Source organism: Hippoglossus hippoglossus, chromosome 9, assembly GCF_009819705.1.
Source record: "Hippoglossus hippoglossus isolate fHipHip1 chromosome 9, fHipHip1.pri, whole genome shotgun sequence".
NCBI lineage: Eukaryota > Metazoa > Chordata > Actinopteri > Pleuronectiformes > Pleuronectidae > Hippoglossus > Hippoglossus hippoglossus.
The window spans coordinates 530807-548306 of NC_047159.1; the positions used below are offsets into that span (position 1 = coordinate 530807).

Below are 17500 nucleotides of genomic sequence, written 5' to 3' on the forward strand. Positions count from 1 at the left end.
TCCAACGGCTTCCTGTTCATCCAAACGGACAAACCGCTGTACACCCCTCACCAGCACGGTGAGCGCTACATGAACCATTCATGTGTCTGAATTCAGGCTCCGCCTCCTTCAGACTCACATCCTCATTCAAATTGTGCAATTCATCAATCCGATTTTATTTATTTAATTCAATTCAATTTGATTTGTTTAGCACCAAATCTTAATATTATATACTTAATATTATACTATACATTATCTCAAGGAACTTTACATCGAAGGTCAAGACCTTAAATGTTTCATAGAGAAAACAACAGTTCCCACAATGAGCAGCACTTTGGTGACTGTGGAGGAACAACTCCCTCATTACTGGAAGAGACCTCCAGAACCAGACTCAATGTGGGGGGGGCTGCCTCGACCGGTTGGGGGAGCAGGGGAAATGGAGAGGAGAGGAAATAAATGAAGGGGGGGGTGGGGGGAGGGTGTTCTGGGAGTTCTCCCTCAGTGCATGATGGGAGTTCTCTCTCAGTGCATGATGGGAGTTCTCCCTCAGTGCATGATGGGAGTTCTCCCTCAGTGCATGATGGGAGTTCTCCCTCAGTGCATGATGGGAGTTCTCTCTCAGTGCATGATGGGAGTTCTCTCTCAGTGCATGATGGGAGTTCTCCCTCAGTGCATGATGGGAGTTCTCTCTCAGTGCATGATGGGAGTTCTCTCTCAGTGCATGATGGGAGTTCTCCCTCAGTGCATGATGGGAGTTCTCCCTCAGTGCATGATGGGAGTTCTCCCTCAGTGCATGATGGGAGTTCTCTCTCAGTGCATGATGGGAGTTCTCCCTCAGTGCATGATGGGAGTTCTCCCTCAGTGCATGATGGGAGTTCTCTCTCAGTGCATGATTTCCCCCCTTGGCCCTACTATACCTGATTGGACGGAGGGGTGGGGCCGAGGGGTGTGGCTTCATAACCCTCCCAACAGAGATTCTTCCGACCCTCCAACGGGGGGTACCCAGAATGCCTTGCAAATCACCTGCACACTGGGAGAGAGACCCACTAATGTACAACAGATGCTGATGGAACTGAACACATCAACACATCAACAGGATTCACTACATGAGAAGAACCAGTTTGTAACATCATGTTTAAAGTGTTTCTACATAAGAAATGATTCAGGTGTCCCTCATCAACTCATAAACTCAGGTGCTTCTTATTGAAGTTGTCCTGATCAGGTATTCTTCATCATCTACAAAAGTCAGGTTTTAAATTTCCAAAGTTCTATTTGTATTCTTCATGAACTCATTCAGTCAGATGGCTCTTGTTCAGGTGGTTCTTATCTACAGTAAGTTGTCCTCATGGACTCACGGAGTCAGGTAGTCATCAGGTCAGTTGGTCCTTGTTCAGTCCGTCCCTTATTATTTCATGAGGACCGGGTGGTCCTCATTTAGGTCCTCATCATCGCTCACAAAGTCAGTTGGTCATCACCCAGCTGGTCCTCCTTCAGTCCTCTTGTTACTTTGTTCAGATTGTCCCTTTTCAGGTAGTCCTCATCAGTCCTTGTTCAGGTTGTCTCAGGTTGCTCTAGTTCAGGTAGTCCTTGTTTAGATTGTCCTCATTTGGCTACTCCGCGGCCGCTCATAAATTCAGGTAGTCAAATGATAAAATCAAGTTTTCCTGGTCAACTCATTTTAATGTGTGTGTCCAGTCAAAGTTCGGGCATTCTCCCTGAACCAGGAGCTGAGTCCGGCCAATCGCAGCGTCTTCCTGACCTTCAAGGTGAGTGTAATTATCTGCAGGACCAGAAGAGGACAGCAAAGCTTACAGGTTAATGCATTTAGTTTTCAATCATCTCAGAACTGATCTCAGATCAGTAATTTTGTCTCCCACAGGACCCGGATCATACGACAGTGGATATTGTGGAGATGTTTGATTTAAATAATGGAATCCCATCTATGCAAAACCCTTTCAAGATCCCCATCAAACCAAAGTAACAACTTTCAGAAACACACTGACTGAGACTATGTGATGCTGTCAATGGGATTCAGTTTGTAATGTTGTGGACTGTATGTGATTCCAGGTTGGGGATTTGGTCCATTGAAGCTTCCTACTCAGATGACTTCACCACAACAGCGAGAACGGACTTTGAAGTTAAAGAATATGGTATGGAATATGATGATTATACCACTGATACTTATGCTGATAAGTATAATGGCAATAATTAAGTGTCAGTCTGTATTAGTTCTTCCCAGTTTCTCCATCCTCCTGGAGCCTGAAGCAAATTACATCAGCTATGGACGTTTCAACAGATTCAGCTTCAAGGTCTCAGCCAGGTAAATAAACAATCATCTTGTTCACACATGATGAGTCCAAACTGTTAGGCACAATGTTTCCTGCCCGTCTCAGGTATCTGCACGGTGCCCCGGTGGCCGATGGGGAGGTGTTTCTGCGGTACGGCTATGTTAGCGGGAAGAGTCCTCCAGTTATCATCCCCAACTATGTCACCAAAGAGAGAGTAAGACGCCTTCACAGCAACAAACACTTTGAATATCAATGTTAACTAAATTACTCGACCAGCTTTAATGAACGTGTCCAGTACAATAAAACCACAGTGTGACACTGAGTGTTGAAGAATGACTCGTCGTTATGGTGAATATGAGTCGTCATCATCAGGACGCAGGTACAGGGAAAGTGAAGCTAGTGCAGAAGTGTCCCAAACCTGTCTTCTGTGTACTGACCAGCAGGGGGCGACTCCTCTGGTAGTTTCTATAGAAGTCTATAGAAAGTGACTTCTCACTTTATAACGTCAGGAAACATTCAGGAGTTTCTGTCTCAGTCTCTAGTTTCAAGTCTTCTTCAAACAGCTGATGTTCATTTAGTGAATTATGATCATTTAGAGTCAAACAGACCATAAATCACCAGATGTGTTGGGGGGGGGTACCACAGTGTGATTGACAGCTAGTACTGTCCAATGGGTGCAGGTGGCAGGTGCAGTGTCCTCTCAGTCAGGCTACACCCCCCCACTCCTCCATATATTGTTACTTCTGTTTTCAAAAAACCAAGATGGCGCTGAACACGATCTCAAACTGAGACTCCGAGCAGCAGCTCGCTGACCAACAGGCGAGGAACCAAACCAGAGCGGCACTGCGTTTGGTTTCTGTTTCAGCAAAGTTTCAACAGCTGCATGTTTTGAAGTCATTTTTAAAAACGTTATGTTATTCACCTGACTGGCAGTAATGTTTGCAGTATTAAAGTTTATTACCACTATGACACCATGTATTATAGCTCTGGGTCTATTACATCATATTTGCCTCTTTAGCTACAGTAGATAATTTAGCCTTAAGCTGTGTGAGCTTCTCTTTGTGATGTATGTGCAGTGGTTCACTCTTGTACGTCTCTATTTGGATATAGTGCGGAAACGTAACCTGTGTGTGTGTGTCTGCATCAGTTGTCCTCGACAGGTGAGGTGGATGTGACTGTGAACTGTGAGACGGTTCTGTCCAAACACAACGGCCCGAAAGATCTCAACAGTCTGATGGGGAAGTACCTGTACATCGCTGTCCTGCTGCAGGAGGACACAGGTACTCACATAACCACCACATGTCTAACCCCAACACGTAACCCAAAGCAGGGACATTTACGTCCCCGCCTCTTGTCTCTCAGGTGGTATCTCTCAGGAGGCGGAGTTTGCTGCCGTGAAGTTCGTCAAATCACCTTATCGCCTGAGCCTGGTGTCCACGCCCCCGTTCATCAAACCTGGACTTCCTTATAACATCCAGGTGGACGCTCCGTCTGTCCATGTCCTCACTCACGTTATACGACCATAACAAATGTAACATATTACTTTATATTAATATAATTACTGTGAGAAATAAGTGACAGCAATTTTCAGGTGCTGGTGAAGGATCACCTGGACAAGCCGATGAACCGGGTTCGGGTGCAACTGGTGGAGCGACAGCTGATCAGACAGGGGAACAAAATGGAGGATATGCCCTGTCCCGACAGCGCCAACAGCCAATCAGACGGCCTCGCTGTCTTCATCTGCAACACCCCCCGTGGAGCAGAGAGCGTGGTGCTGAAGGTAACAAGATCGAGATGATTTCTATATTAACAATCTCATCATGATGTTTGTTTGTTATTGTTTACTTGTTGTTATCATGTCGTTGTTTACATGTAATTTCATTTCTAATGTTTTCTTGTTATTGTTTACATGTTGTTGTTAACTTGTTCATATTTACTTGATAATAAGTTGTTGTTGATTACTTGCTATTGTTTGTACTTTTTTTCATAGGTAATGTCTACTTGTTATCTATTTGTTATTGTTTACATATCATTTACATGTTGATTACTTATTGTTGTTTACTTGTCAATATTTGACACAGTTTGAGACGGCTGACCCCGCCCTCCCAACAGCCAGTCAGGTGAGTCTGAGTTTACATGCGGCGGCGTATCACTCCCCGAACGAGCGCTACCTTTACATCGACCCCCCGCTGCCTGGCCGCGGCCTGGCGCTGGGACAATACGCCAACATCCAGGTGTACTCGGCCACGCCCTCCTACCTGCCTGTCAGAGCCCTCAGTTACCTGGTGAGAGGACACAGCAGCTGATGCACACGGCTCTGTTTCCATAGTTACTGATGACATCACTCTGTGCAGGTGCTCTCTAAGGGGAAGGTGGTGGAGTTCGGCAGCCACAAGTTCGTCTCCAGCGCAGACAACAAACAGACTCTGAGCTTCCAGGTGACGGGCGCCATGGTCCCGTCCATCAGACTGCTGGTCTACTACATCCTGTTTGGAGAGGGGACGTCCGAGCTGGTGGCCGACTCCGTCTGGTTGGACGTCAGAGACAAGTGTGTCAATGGACTCCAGGTACTGAGGGTCGTCAGTTGATGGCAGCTGCTCTGATTGGTTGATCTCTTCTCATGACGTACTTCAGGTCAAAGTTACAAAATGTCGGACTAAAACGAAAATCTGTGTCTGAACAATTTCATAACTTCATAACTTCAAAATCTCTCTTACCACATCCTCAACGCTGCCATGGATGTTAAGCAACACATCCACCAGGGGGCAGCTCAGAGTCACATATTACTGACAACAAGTCAGTTAAGAAAGATCGGACACTCTGCCCCCCCATGGTTTCAGGTGGAACTGCTCCGTTTCAACTAATTCCAGTTGAGTCTGGAGAGAATCTTCGTGTTCGAATCCAACTCTGACAGGAAGTGAACCTTCGCTCCTCGTTTACACTCAGTTTGGCTTCATGTCCTTCACCCGAGTGTTCCACACCCTGTCCCACATGGATTTATCTTATTTGTTAGAAAAATTAAATCATTGAAATTTACACTGTGTTAAATTTATATAATAATATAATAATAAGTTTATATTTAATTTAATATTTAACAACTCAGTAAACGTCTTTAAAAATAACTTAAAACATTCTCTTTGCTTCAGACTCTAAGATCTTACTCTCCAGATACGGTTCTTATGTTTCGTAAAATCTGATCACTTCTTATTTGAATTACATTTGAACATATTTTTATTTATTTTGTATGTAAAGCTCTTAGTTCTTGTATGAAAGGTGCTATATAAATAAAGTTTATTATTATTATTATTATTAATATAATATTAAATAATTAATAATAATCCAGGGCGTATCTGCTCCTGCACTGCCATTTGGTTGCCATAGTGATCAGAATGGTTGCTAGTGAAGTGCAGGTTATAGTGTTGCCATGTGGTTGTCATGGTGATCTGAGGGGTTGTTTGGATGTTTCTCGGAGGAGTTGTTCTGATTGGTGGTGATTCTGTGAGATACTGTCTTTAAAGATGGCGGCTGAGTGGCGCTCGCACTGGAAAACATCTGCCATGTTTCTGCAGGCGTGGGTTTCCCATCATGCATTCTGATTCCTGTGACGCCAAAGTCATTTCCCAACCAGCGCTGGTCCTGGTCACTCTGTCGCCATGTTTGTTGTTTTAAATTATTAAACCCAGCTGTGTGTGTGTGTGTGTGTGTGTGTGTGTGTGTGTGTGTGTGTGTGTGTGTGTGTGTGTGTGTGTGTCAGACTGAGCTCTCAGTTCGTAGGCGGAGCTACAAGCCAAAGGAAAAACTGCAGCTGGACATCAGGACCAATCAGGATGGACTGGTGGCTCTGTCTGCTATAGACTCCGCCCTCTTCACACTACGACCGAACTACAGAGACCCTGTTTCCACGGTAACACAGAAAACCTCTACATATGTATATTTTGAGACCTGTAGAGTGAGTGAAACTTCAACGTGTACGGTGGTTCACAGGTTCTACGCCACATCGAGGAGAGCGACCTGGGCTGTGGTGGGGGTGGCGGCAAAGACAGTGCAGACGTTTTTCGATTGGCCGGCCTCACCTTCTTCACCAATGCCAACTCCCAGCCATCAACCAACAGTATGTCAATCAATCAATCAACCAATCAACTAATTCATCAATCAATTAAAGAATCAACCACCTCATGTGTGTTGGTGATGTCAGCAGGTGGCGCGTGCACAGCAGCGGTTCGTCCAAAACGAGCTGTGACTGACGAGGAGAAGAAGAAGAAAGGTGAGACTCCACCCGTCCATCATCTTTGCAGAGTGAAGCATCATGGGAATATTTTCTCTTTCATTATTAATTATATAACAAGGGTTTTTCATAGTTTTTTCATGTTTGATGGAAACAAGTCTCTAGCGCCACCAGCAGGAGAGGCTCCAAAGAGGAACTGCAGTAGTAGACAAGCTGTGTGTCACATGGTTCTAGTGACAGATGAGTGAAAACACCTCATTAATTCATGTCTGTCACTCTAGCGCCCTCTGATGGATGTGTAGATTTAGTTTCTACCTGGGTCTGGCTGTAAATCTTGTTTTCTTCTGTTCTGACAAAGTAATGTAGAAAACTCGTTTTTCATTAATTAACGTGATGTTTTTCCTTCACCTGACTATTTCCAATGATTTTGAGATAGTGTAAAATAGTTTTATGCATTTTTGGCGAATCAACCAAAGCTCGTTTGTTACATGTTAAGTGTTTGTTTTCTGTTGTTCAGTCCTGGTATGAGATTCAATGTGTGTTGGTGAAAACGTTTCCTGATCCTGTTTCAGCGTCAGTGTGAACAGTGTGAACAGGAACCTGAGTGACTCTGCTTTGTGTTTGTGTCTGAGCAGCAGAGAGTTACAGTTCAACCCCCCATCTGAAGGTCTGCTGTGAAGCGGGGATGATGTTCCTCCCAAGCAGTGTGACGTGTCGCCAGCTCGCTGCGCAGAAGCACAGAAAACGACCCTACTGCCGTGAAGCCTTCAAGACCTGCTGCGAGTTTATTCTGCTGCACCTGGACCACAACCTGGTCCTAGGACGCCACGGTCAGTCGAGACCCACGTCAGTGATGCAACAAAGTACATCCCAGATCTTAACACTGTGTGTGTGTGTCTGTGTGTGTGTGCAGACATGGGTGCAGACTTTGACCTGGCGCCCTCTCTGGTGCGGAGCTACTTTCCAGAGAGCTGGCTGTGGGAGGTGCAGAGCGCCAGGTGACACACATCAAACACCAAACGTTTGTTTCCAGTGATGCAGGTGAAGCCTAAATTTCACTGTCTGTGTGTTTGTGTGTGTTCAGTTCAGGTCAGGTGTCGGTCAGCAGGCCTCTACCAGACTCGCTCACCTCCTGGGAGATCAAGGCCATCGGCATGTTCAGGAACGGTGAGTCATCATCATCATCTTCATCATCCTCATCTTCATCCTTTACTTATTGTGACATTGAAATCTCTCCCTCCCTGTTTTTCTTTGTGTCCTCCAGGTTTGTGTGTTGCCTCGGTGCAGGTGTCGGTCAGTAAGTCGCACAGCATTGACGTTCCGTTGCCATATCAGGTGGTGAGAGGAGAACAGCTGGAGCTGTCAGGCTCAGTGTACAACCACCAGGACGACAGAATTGAGGTGCCATGCACATCACCCAACTACATATCCCATGATGCTCGGAGTCGGCTGGGAGCTGTGGTTATGGAGAGCTAACAGAGTGTGTTGTCTCCTCCCCAGTACTGTGCGACACTGACGGCCGGACCGGAATTTTGTCTACTCCAGTCCCGAGAAGCTGCCGGGGGGGCGGGGCTGCGCTCCACGCCCTGCAGCTGGAGGCGTCTGGCAGCAGGGGGCGTCGGCAAAGTGACCTTCACCCTGCTGGGCCTGGAGCCTGGAGAACACACCCTGATCTTCACCCTGATGACCCGACAAGGCCACAGAGACATCCTGGAGAAGAAGCTCAGAGTGGTGGTTAGTACTGGTTGGTTGGTTGGTTCACCATTAGTCACCATGTGTCACCATAATATTTAGACCAATCAGGTGCCGGCCTTTGTTAAAGTGTACGTTCCTGTGAAGCTGTGAATCATCCTCATCTCCCCCATGTGTCTCCAGCCTGAAGGGGTGAGGAGAGAGGAGTACTCTGGAGGGAGACTCGACCCTCAGGGACTCTACGGTAAGTTTGTTCTGTCGCCCTGCACACGCTGCTCTGCAGCCGTCAGCTGACGTTCTGCTTCTCCGTGCTGTCGCAGGTTCGGAGAAGAGAACGGTGACGCTGAAGAACAAATTGCCCACAAACATCGTCCCCAACTCGGCTGTGGAGAGAATGCTCACAATCAACGGTAAGACGTGAGTTTTTATTTTCAAATCAGGAGCTGTACTCGAGTTGAGGCAGGAAGCTGCAAACCAGAAGCATGCTGGGTAAACGTATCGTCATTCTGTGCATGTGGATGTTCCAGGTGAAGTTCTAGGTGAGGTCTTGTCTGTGATGCACAACCCTGAAGGCCTCAGACGACTTGTCAACCTGCCAGCTGGGTCAGCGGAGGCGGAGCTGGGTGGACTCCTCCCCCTCGTCCACGTGTATCGGTACCTGGAGACAACGGGGAGCTGGGACGTCCTGGGACCAGACATCCAGAAGAACTCAGCAGAACTGAGCCGGAAGATCAGAGAGGGTGAGGAGACGCTACAGACGCTAAATGATCAGGCCCAATGTGCTGACTATTTACTGTGTGTGTGTGTGTGTGTGTGTGTGTGTGTGTGTGTGTGTGTGTGTGTGTGTGTGTGTGTGTGTGTGTGTGTGTGTGTGTGTAGGTCTGGTCGGCATCAGCTCCTTCAGACATGGTGACTCCAGTTACAGCATGTGGATCAAGCAAAAACCCAGCACCTGGTAAGAACAGCTCAGTCTCAGCTGAACCTCATCCACACAACTATGTTTTAGTTTGAAACTACGCGTCGTCTCTCAGGCTGACCGCTCTGGTGGTGAAGACGCTGTCTCTGGTGGATCAGGTCGTCCCGGTGGACCATGAGTCTCTGTCCAACTCTCTGGCGTGGTTGATCCGCAGCACCCAGCAGCCAGACGGGTCCTTCACCGACACGTCCTCCTTTAGACCCAACAAAGTCATGGTCGGCAACACACGTCTTCTGTTGTTTCATATTTTTTACTGACATTTCCTCCTGCCCTGTGACCTCTGTGACCTCTGTGTGTGGTTGTCTCTGATTGGCTGCAGGCAGCGGGGAGCGATGCGGTCGATCAGTCGGTGTATCTGACGTCCTTTGTGTTGATTTCCTTGAAAAGAGCGACAAGCATCACAGACCCAATCCTGCAGCTCAGAGTGAGAACCAACTCTCACCTTCTTCTTTTCCTTGTCATCCTTTCATTCTCCTGTCGCGCAGCAGGCTCACGATACAACAGGCCCCCGGACACTGAGACGCTGAAGGCCCCGAACTCCTCTACATTAGAGCAAGGGCCACATAGTGAAAAAACGAATTGTCTGTCCAGTGGTCCTCGTATTGTCTCTGTTTGTGGTTTGTTCTCTGCTTGTTTTACATCCGCTTTCCATCTCTCTGTTTTCTAGGTTCTTATGCTAACTCTTCGTCTCTTTGTGGATTGGAAATAAAATCTGCTGCATCTTAAAAACTAATTTACAACTTTTATAACACAGAAATGAATGAATAGTTATTTGTGTGACTCCTCCCTCTTCAGGCATCACAGCAGATGGAAACATGTTAATGTCAGAACCTGAGATCAGAATGTTTTGTTTGTCCCTCTTGTTCTTTCTCTTAGTTTCATGATGACAGCATTAGGTCTGCAGCAAACTACATCTCCCAGCATGCCCTAGGTGTCAAGAGTGTGTATGTGCGTGCGGTGGCGACCTTTGCTCTTACCCTTCATGACCCCAACAGCATGACGGCCAATCAGCTGCTCACCAGCCTGGAGAACCTGGCCCGGCAGAAAGGTGTGTGTGTGTTTTCATATCCTGGTGGGGACCTAAGTAACTCATTAACCTTTTCAAATGAGGACACACGTGTTTGTGTGTGTGTGTGTGTGTGTGTGTGTGTGTGTGTGTGTGTGTGTGTACAGGTCACCCTGCTGTACTCAGGTACTGGCAGGAGTCCAGCGTAACAGCTGATTGGCTGAAACCCGACCAATCCAGCGGTTTGACGGTGGAGGCGACAGCGTATGTCCTGCTCACCGTGTTACTCAAGGTGACACATGCTTTTATTTTGCTTTTATATGCTTTTATAACGTCCACGAGTCGAGATGTTTTGAAATAAGACGTGTTTTATTTTGAAGGGGAGGATCCAATATGCCAACCCCATCCTTTCCTGGCTGACACAGGACCAGCATTACGGAGAGGGTTTCTACTCTGTACAGGTACACACACACACACACACACACACACACACACACACACACACACACACACACACACACACGCAGCTGACCTTTGACCTCTCTCAGGACACAGTGCTGACCCTGGAGGCCGTCACAGAGTACTGGAAAACTCTCCCTCGAGCCGTCCTCAGTCAAGACATCAACATAGATTACAGCAGGAAGGGGGCGCTAGCACGAGTCCAGCTCAGCCAGACCCGACCTGTGGCCACACCCATTCAGGTGAGACAGGCACAATGAAACAGGTACAGTGAGACAGAGACATGTGCAGTGAGACAGGTGCAGTGAGACAGGTACAGTGAGACAGGTGCAGTGAGACAGAGACAGGTGCAGTGAGACAGGTGCAGTGAGACAGAGACAGGTACAGTGAGACAGGTGCAGTGAGACAGAGACAGGCACAATGAAACAGGTACAGTGAGACAGAGACATGTGCAGTGAGACAGGTGCAGTGAGACAGGTACAGTGAGACAGGTGCAGTGAGACAGAGACAGGTGCAGTGAGACAGGTGCAGTGAGACAGGTACAATGAAACAGGTACAGTGAGACAGAGACATGTGCAGTGAGACAGGTGCAGTGAGACAGGTACAGTGAGACAGGTGCAGTGAGACAGGTGCAGTGAGACAGGTGCAGTGAGACAGAGACAGGTGCAGTGAGACAGGTGCAGTGAGACAGGTGCAGTGAGACAGAGACAGGTGCAGTGAGACAGAGACAGGTACAGTGAGACAGGTGCAGTGAGACAGAGACAGGCACAATGAAACAGGTACAGTGAGACAGAGACATGTGCAGTGAGACAGGTGCAGTGAGACAGGTACAGTGAGACAGGTGCAGTGAGACAGGTGCAGTGAGACAGAGACAGGTGCAGTGAGACAGGTGCAGTGAGACAGAGACAGGTACAGTGAGACAGGTGCAGTGAGACAGGTGCAGTGAGACAGAGACAGGTGCAGTGAGACAGGTGCAGTGAGACAGAGACAGGTGCAGTGAGACAGGTGCAGTGAGACAGAGACAGGTACAGTGAGACAGGTGCAGTGAGACAGGTGCAGTGAGACAGAGACAGGTGCAGTGAGACAGGTGCAGTGAGACAGGTGCAGTGAGACAGGTGCAGTGAGACAGAGACAGGTACAGTGAGACAGGTGCAGTGAGACAGGTGCAGTGAGACAGAGACAGGTGCAGTGAGACAGGTGCAGTGAGACAGAGACAGGTACAGTGAGACAGGTGCAGTGAGACAGGTGCAGTGAGACAGAGACAGGTGCAGTGAGACAGGTGCAGTGAGACAGGTGCAGTGAGACAGAGACAGGTACAGTGAGACAGGTGCAGTGAGACAGGTGCAGTGAGACAGAGACAGGTACAGTGAGACAGGTGCAGTGAGACAGGTGCAGTGAGACAGAGACAGGTACAGTGAGACAGGTGCAGTGAGACAGGTGCAGTGAGACAGGTGCAGTGAGACAGGTGCAGTGAGACAGAGACAGGTGCAGTGAGACAGGTGCAGTGAGACAGAGACAGGTACAGTGAGACAGGTGCAGTGAGACAGGTGCAGTGAGACAGAGACAGGTGCAGTGAGACAGGTGCAGTGAGACAGGTGCAGTGAGACAGGTGCAGTGAGACAGAGACAGGTGCAGTGAGACAGGTGCAGTGAGACAGAGACAGGTGCAGTGAGACAGAGACAGGTGCAGTGAGACAGGTGCAGTGAGACAGAGACAGGTGCAGTGAGACAGAGACAGGTGCAGTGAGACAGGTGCAGTGAGACAGGTGCAGTGAGACAGAGACAGGTACAGTGAGACAGGTGCAGTGAGACAGAGACAGGTACAGTGAGACAGGTGCAGTGAGACAGGTGCAGTGAGACAGAGACAGGTGCAGTGAGACAGGTGCAGTGAGACAGAGACAGGTACAGTGAGACAGGTGCAGTGAGACAGGTGCAGTGAGACAGAGACAGGTGCAGTGAGACAGGTGCAGTGAGACAGGTGCAGTGAGACAGAGACAGGTACAGTGAGACAGGTGCAGTGAGACAGGTGCAGTGAGACAGAGACAGGTACAGTGAGACAGGTGCAGTGAGACAGGTGCAGTGAGACAGAGACAGGTACAGTGAGACAGGTGCAGTGAGACAGGTGCAGTGAGACAGGTGCAGTGAGACAGGTGCAGTGAGACAGAGACAGGTGCAGTGAGACAGGTGCAGTGAGACAGAGACAGGTACAGTGAGACAGGTGCAGTGAGACAGGTGCAGTGAGACAGAGACAGGTGCAGTGAGACAGGTGCAGTGAGACAGGTGCAGTGAGACAGGTGCAGTGAGACAGAGACAGGTGCAGTGAGACAGGTGCAGTGAGACAGAGACAGGTGCAGTGAGACAGAGACAGGTGCAGTGAGACAGGTGCAGTGAGACAGAGACAGGTGCAGTGAGACAGAGACAGGTGCAGTGAGACAGGTGCAGTGAGACAGGTGCAGTGAGACAGAGACAGGTACAGTGAGACAGGTGCAGTGAGACAGAGACAGGTACAGTGAGACAGGTGCAGTGAGACAGGTGCAGTGAGACAGAGACAGGTGCAGTGAGACAGGTGCAGTGAGACAGAGACAGGTACAGTGAGACAGGTGCAGTGAGACAGGTGCAGTGAGACAGAGACAGGTGCAGTGAGACAGGTGCAGTGAGACAGGTGCAGTGAGACAGAGACAGGTACAGTGAGACAGGTGCAGTGAGACAGGTGCAGTGAGACAGAGACAGGTACAGTGAGACAGGTGCAGTGAGACAGGTGCAGTGAGACAGAGACAGGTACAGTGAGACAGGTGCAGTGAGACAGGTGCAGTGAGACAGGTGCAGTGAGACAGGTGCAGTGAGACAGAGACAGGTGCAGTGAGACAGGTGCAGTGAGACAGAGACAGGTACAGTGAGACAGGTGCAGTGAGACAGGTGCAGTGAGACAGAGACAGGTGCAGTGAGACAGGTGCAGTGAGACAGGTGCAGTGAGACAGGTGCAGTGAGACAGAGACAGGTGCAGTGAGACAGGTGCAGTGAGACAGAGACAGGTGCAGTGAGACAGAGACAGGTGCAGTGAGACAGGTGCAGTGAGACAGAGACAGGTGCAGTGAGACAGAGACAGGTGCAGTGAGACAGGTGCAGTGAGACAGGTGCAGTGAGACAGAGACAGGTACAGTGAGACAGGTGCAGTGAGACAGGTGCAGTGAGACAGGTGCAGTGAGACAGGTGCAGTGAGACAGAGACAGGTGCAGTGAGACAGGTGCAGTGAGACAGAGACAGGTACAGTGAGACAGGTGCAGTGAGACAGGTGCAGTGAGACAGAGACAGGTGCAGTGAGACAGGTGCAGTGAGACAGGTGCAGTGAGACAGGTGCAGTGAGACAGAGACAGGTGCAGTGAGACAGGTGCAGTGAGACAGAGACAGGTGCAGTGAGACAGGTGCAGTGAGACAGGTGCAGTGAGACAGAGACAGGTGCAGTGAGACAGGTGCAGTGAGACAGGTGCAGTGAGACAGGTGCAGTGAGACAGAGACAGGTGCAGTGAGACAGGTGCAGTGAGACAGAGACAGGTGCAGTGAGACAGAGACAGGTGCAGTGAGACAGGTGCAGTGAGACAGAGACAGGTGCAGTGAGACAGAGACAGGTGCAGTGAGACAGGTGCAGTGAGACAGGTGCAGTGAGACAGAGACAGGTGCAGTGAGACAGGTGCAGTGAGACAGGTGCAGTGAGACAGAGACAGGTGCAGTGAGACAGAGACAGGTGCAGTGAGACAGGTGCAGTGAGACAGGTGCAGTGAGACAGAGACAGGTGCAGTGAGACAGGTGCAGTGAGACAGGTGCAGTGAGACAGGTGCAGTGAGACAGAGACAGGTGCAGTGAGACAGGTGCAGTGAGACAGGTGCAGTGAGACAGAGACAGGTGCAGTGAGACAGGTGCAGTGAGACAGGTGCAGTGAGACAGGTGCAGTGAGACAGAGACAGGTGCAGTGAGACAGAGACAGGTGCAGTGAGACAGGTGCAGTGAGACAGGTGCAGTGAGACAGAGACAGGTGCAGTGAGACAGGTGCAGTGAGACAGGTGCAGTGAGACAGGTGCAGTGAGACAGAGACAGGTGCAGTGAGACAGGTGCAGTGAGACAGAGACAGGTGCAGTGAGACAGGTGCAGTGAGACATTGGACTCTGCAGTAACAGTTTGATCTCTCAGGTGACGGAGGATGATGACATCACTGTGACCACAGGTTATGGGCGGGGTGTGTCTAATGTGAAGGTGGGTGTGGTTTCACTTTTCTTTCCCTTTACGTCTGAAACTTTGATTTATGTTTACAACTTGAATCTTATGTTTGTAACTTTGAAGTGAAAGTTCGACCTGACATCATCAAGTTGAACTTAACGTCTGAACCTGTTTCAGCTGAAGACAGTTTATTATGAGACCAGCTCGTCCACGCAGACGTGTAACTTTGATGTTACCGTGGAGATGGTCGGCCTAGACGTCTCCAGAGGTTGGTACCAGTGAGCGAACCAGTCTGTCGCCTGTTGCTCATCTGTCCACATGTCACCACCTTCTTCTTCTCCTCCTCAGAGCCCAGTATGAGTCATCCTCACTTGGTCGCCTGCGCAAAGTAAGAAAACTGAATCCAAAGTTTGATCTTTATGAATGAATCTCAATAAAAAACACAAAGATACAGGGATGTGAGACAATCCAGAGAAAACACAATCCTCTGATTGGTTGTTAGTGAAGTTTCTGAACATGGACTTGTTTTGATATTATTGAAGCAAATGATCCACTAAGACCCAGAAATCTCACTTTTGATATTGAAACTTTAAAGGTTCAATTAGTAATTTTATTAACTCTGTTCTGTTATAAAGTAGATTTACATGATATTTTCAAACCTGCAGAAATCTGTGGTTTTAATCAAGGTAACGCTGCATTTCCCTCTGTCGCCTGTTGGTGGCGTTATATCCTCTTTGTCCATGTGTCTGTGTTTGTCACAAGAGTCAAACATCTTGCTGGTTTTTACTCTACATGTGAAGCAGATGAATGATTTCAGTCTGACGTCTGGATCTGAAGTTTTCAGAGAAACAAGCTGAGCGTTAGTGGCAGCTCGACTCTCAGCCAATCAGAGACGAGTCAGAGAAACAGTGACTGAGACGCCCCCTAGTGGCGGAAAATCACATGTGTGTTTAAATGTTATTTTTTTTTAGCATTGCAAAGTTCAGTGTGCGTGTGTGTGTGCGCGTGCGCGTGCGTGCGTGTGCGTGTGCGTGCGTGTGTGTGTGTGTGCGTGCGCGTGCGTGCGTGTGCGTGTGCGTGCGTGTGTGTGCGTGTGCGTGCGTGCGTGCGTGCGTGCGTGTGCGTGTGTGTGTGTGCGTGTGTGTGTGTGTCTTATAGGTATAAACCTCCTCCTAACGAGGTGCACACTGAGTCCAGTCTGACGGTGATGAAGATCCAGCTGCCTACAGGTGTGGACGGTTACCTTGACGACCTCCGACAGGTGACGACCTCTCATGTGTTGTTGTTTCATCTGATCTGTTCGTTCGGGGGCGGAGTCTACCTATACTTGACTCTGATTGGTTTGTAGACTGTTGTCAGTTGAGGGGGGGCGGTAGTAGTCTTTCTTTTTTCTTCCTTTTTTCTTGAGGACTTTTATTGTGAAATGTAGAAGAAATAAAGATAAGCAATTTCTTCCTGATGAATGTTAATGAATGTGAAAATGAAAATGAAACAGAATTTATCAAGTGAAATGTGACAGTCTGTTAACGTCAATGTTTATAATAATATATATTATAAAATAAATGTATAATTTAATATAATAATAAAATGTTTTACAGTTCAGAGACGCTGCCGAGCCACAGATCTCCCACTACGAGCTACAAGGAAACACTGTGGTCATTCAGATGGACTCAGTGAGTCACTGCACAGACTGTATACAATCAGTGACTGTATATAAAGACAATCAGTGACTGTATATAAAGAGGATCAGTGACTGTATATAAAGAGGATCAGTGACTGTATATAAAGATGATCAGTGACTGTATATAAAGATGATCAGTGACTGTATATAAAGACAATCAGTGACTGTATATAAAGATGATCAGTGACTGTATATAAAGACCATCAGTGACTGTATATAAAGACCATCAGTGACTGTATATAAAGATGATCAGTGACTGTATATAAAGACCATCAGTGACTGTATATAAAGAGGATCAGTGACTGTATATAAAGATGATCAGTGACTGTATATAAAGACCATCAGTGACTGTATATAAAGAGGATCAGTGACTGTATATAAAGAGGATCAGTGACTGTATATAAAGAGGATCAGTGAGTGTATATAAAGAGGATCAGTGACTGTATATAAAGAGGATCAGTGAGTGTATATAAAGACCATCAGTGACTGTATATACAGATGATCAGTGACTGTATATAAAGAGGATCAGTGACTGTATATAAAGATGATCAGTGAGTGTATATAAAGAGGATCAGTGAGTGTATATAAAGACCATCAGTGACTGTATATACAGATGATCAGTGACTGTATATAAAGAGGACCAGTGAGTGTATATAAAGATGATCAGTGAGTGTATATAAAGAGGATCATGTGATTGGTAGGTTCCCTCAGACGTCTTCCTGTGCCTTGGTTTCCGGGTCAGAACCAGTTTCAGAGTGGGCGGAGCCAGTGAGTCTCTGTTCAGTGTTTACGAGCCTCAGGACAAAGGTGAGTGACAGGTTCCTGTTGAGCTTCAAGGGATTTGTAGTTTTTATCGGTGTGTTGTCGTTTTATTGTCTCGGTTCGTCAGACTTGAGCCAGTGAATCTGTTTTCTTACCTTAACTTACTAATTAAATTATCAGATATAAAGTGTTTTATTTCTTTCACTGTCAGAATAATGAGG

At 47.9% G+C, this 17500-nt stretch overlaps 1 protein-coding gene across 1 annotated transcript in view; it reads left to right on the forward strand.

The window, feature by feature from the left end:
• The window catches only part of c5 (complement component 5), a 19428-nt gene that overhangs the window by 545 nt on the left and 1383 nt on the right, over positions 1 to 17500 (forward strand). The window contains exons 2-36 of the mRNA XM_034595401.1: positions 1 to 58; positions 1675 to 1745; positions 1859 to 1956; positions 2047 to 2129; positions 2209 to 2299; positions 2373 to 2481; positions 3415 to 3547; positions 3630 to 3745; positions 3859 to 4047; positions 4349 to 4552; positions 4622 to 4834; positions 6022 to 6171; positions 6252 to 6378; positions 6466 to 6531; positions 7128 to 7322; positions 7406 to 7490; positions 7577 to 7659; positions 7757 to 7893; positions 7993 to 8226; positions 8368 to 8428; positions 8505 to 8594; positions 8712 to 8924; positions 9064 to 9139; positions 9216 to 9375; positions 9480 to 9584; positions 10037 to 10208; positions 10334 to 10458; positions 10547 to 10627; positions 10715 to 10867; positions 14810 to 14872; positions 15014 to 15104; positions 15185 to 15224; positions 15995 to 16097; positions 16435 to 16509; positions 17219 to 17324. Coding sequence (XP_034451292.1) covers positions 1 to 58; positions 1675 to 1745; positions 1859 to 1956; positions 2047 to 2129; positions 2209 to 2299; positions 2373 to 2481; positions 3415 to 3547; positions 3630 to 3745; positions 3859 to 4047; positions 4349 to 4552; positions 4622 to 4834; positions 6022 to 6171; positions 6252 to 6378; positions 6466 to 6531; positions 7128 to 7322; positions 7406 to 7490; positions 7577 to 7659; positions 7757 to 7893; positions 7993 to 8226; positions 8368 to 8428; positions 8505 to 8594; positions 8712 to 8924; positions 9064 to 9139; positions 9216 to 9375; positions 9480 to 9584; positions 10037 to 10208; positions 10334 to 10458; positions 10547 to 10627; positions 10715 to 10867; positions 14810 to 14872; positions 15014 to 15104; positions 15185 to 15224; positions 15995 to 16097; positions 16435 to 16509; positions 17219 to 17324 — 4156 coding nt within the window. The remainder of the gene's footprint in view (positions 59 to 1674; positions 1746 to 1858; positions 1957 to 2046; positions 2130 to 2208; positions 2300 to 2372; positions 2482 to 3414; positions 3548 to 3629; positions 3746 to 3858; positions 4048 to 4348; positions 4553 to 4621; positions 4835 to 6021; positions 6172 to 6251; positions 6379 to 6465; positions 6532 to 7127; positions 7323 to 7405; positions 7491 to 7576; positions 7660 to 7756; positions 7894 to 7992; positions 8227 to 8367; positions 8429 to 8504; positions 8595 to 8711; positions 8925 to 9063; positions 9140 to 9215; positions 9376 to 9479; positions 9585 to 10036; positions 10209 to 10333; positions 10459 to 10546; positions 10628 to 10714; positions 10868 to 14809; positions 14873 to 15013; positions 15105 to 15184; positions 15225 to 15994; positions 16098 to 16434; positions 16510 to 17218; positions 17325 to 17500) is intronic.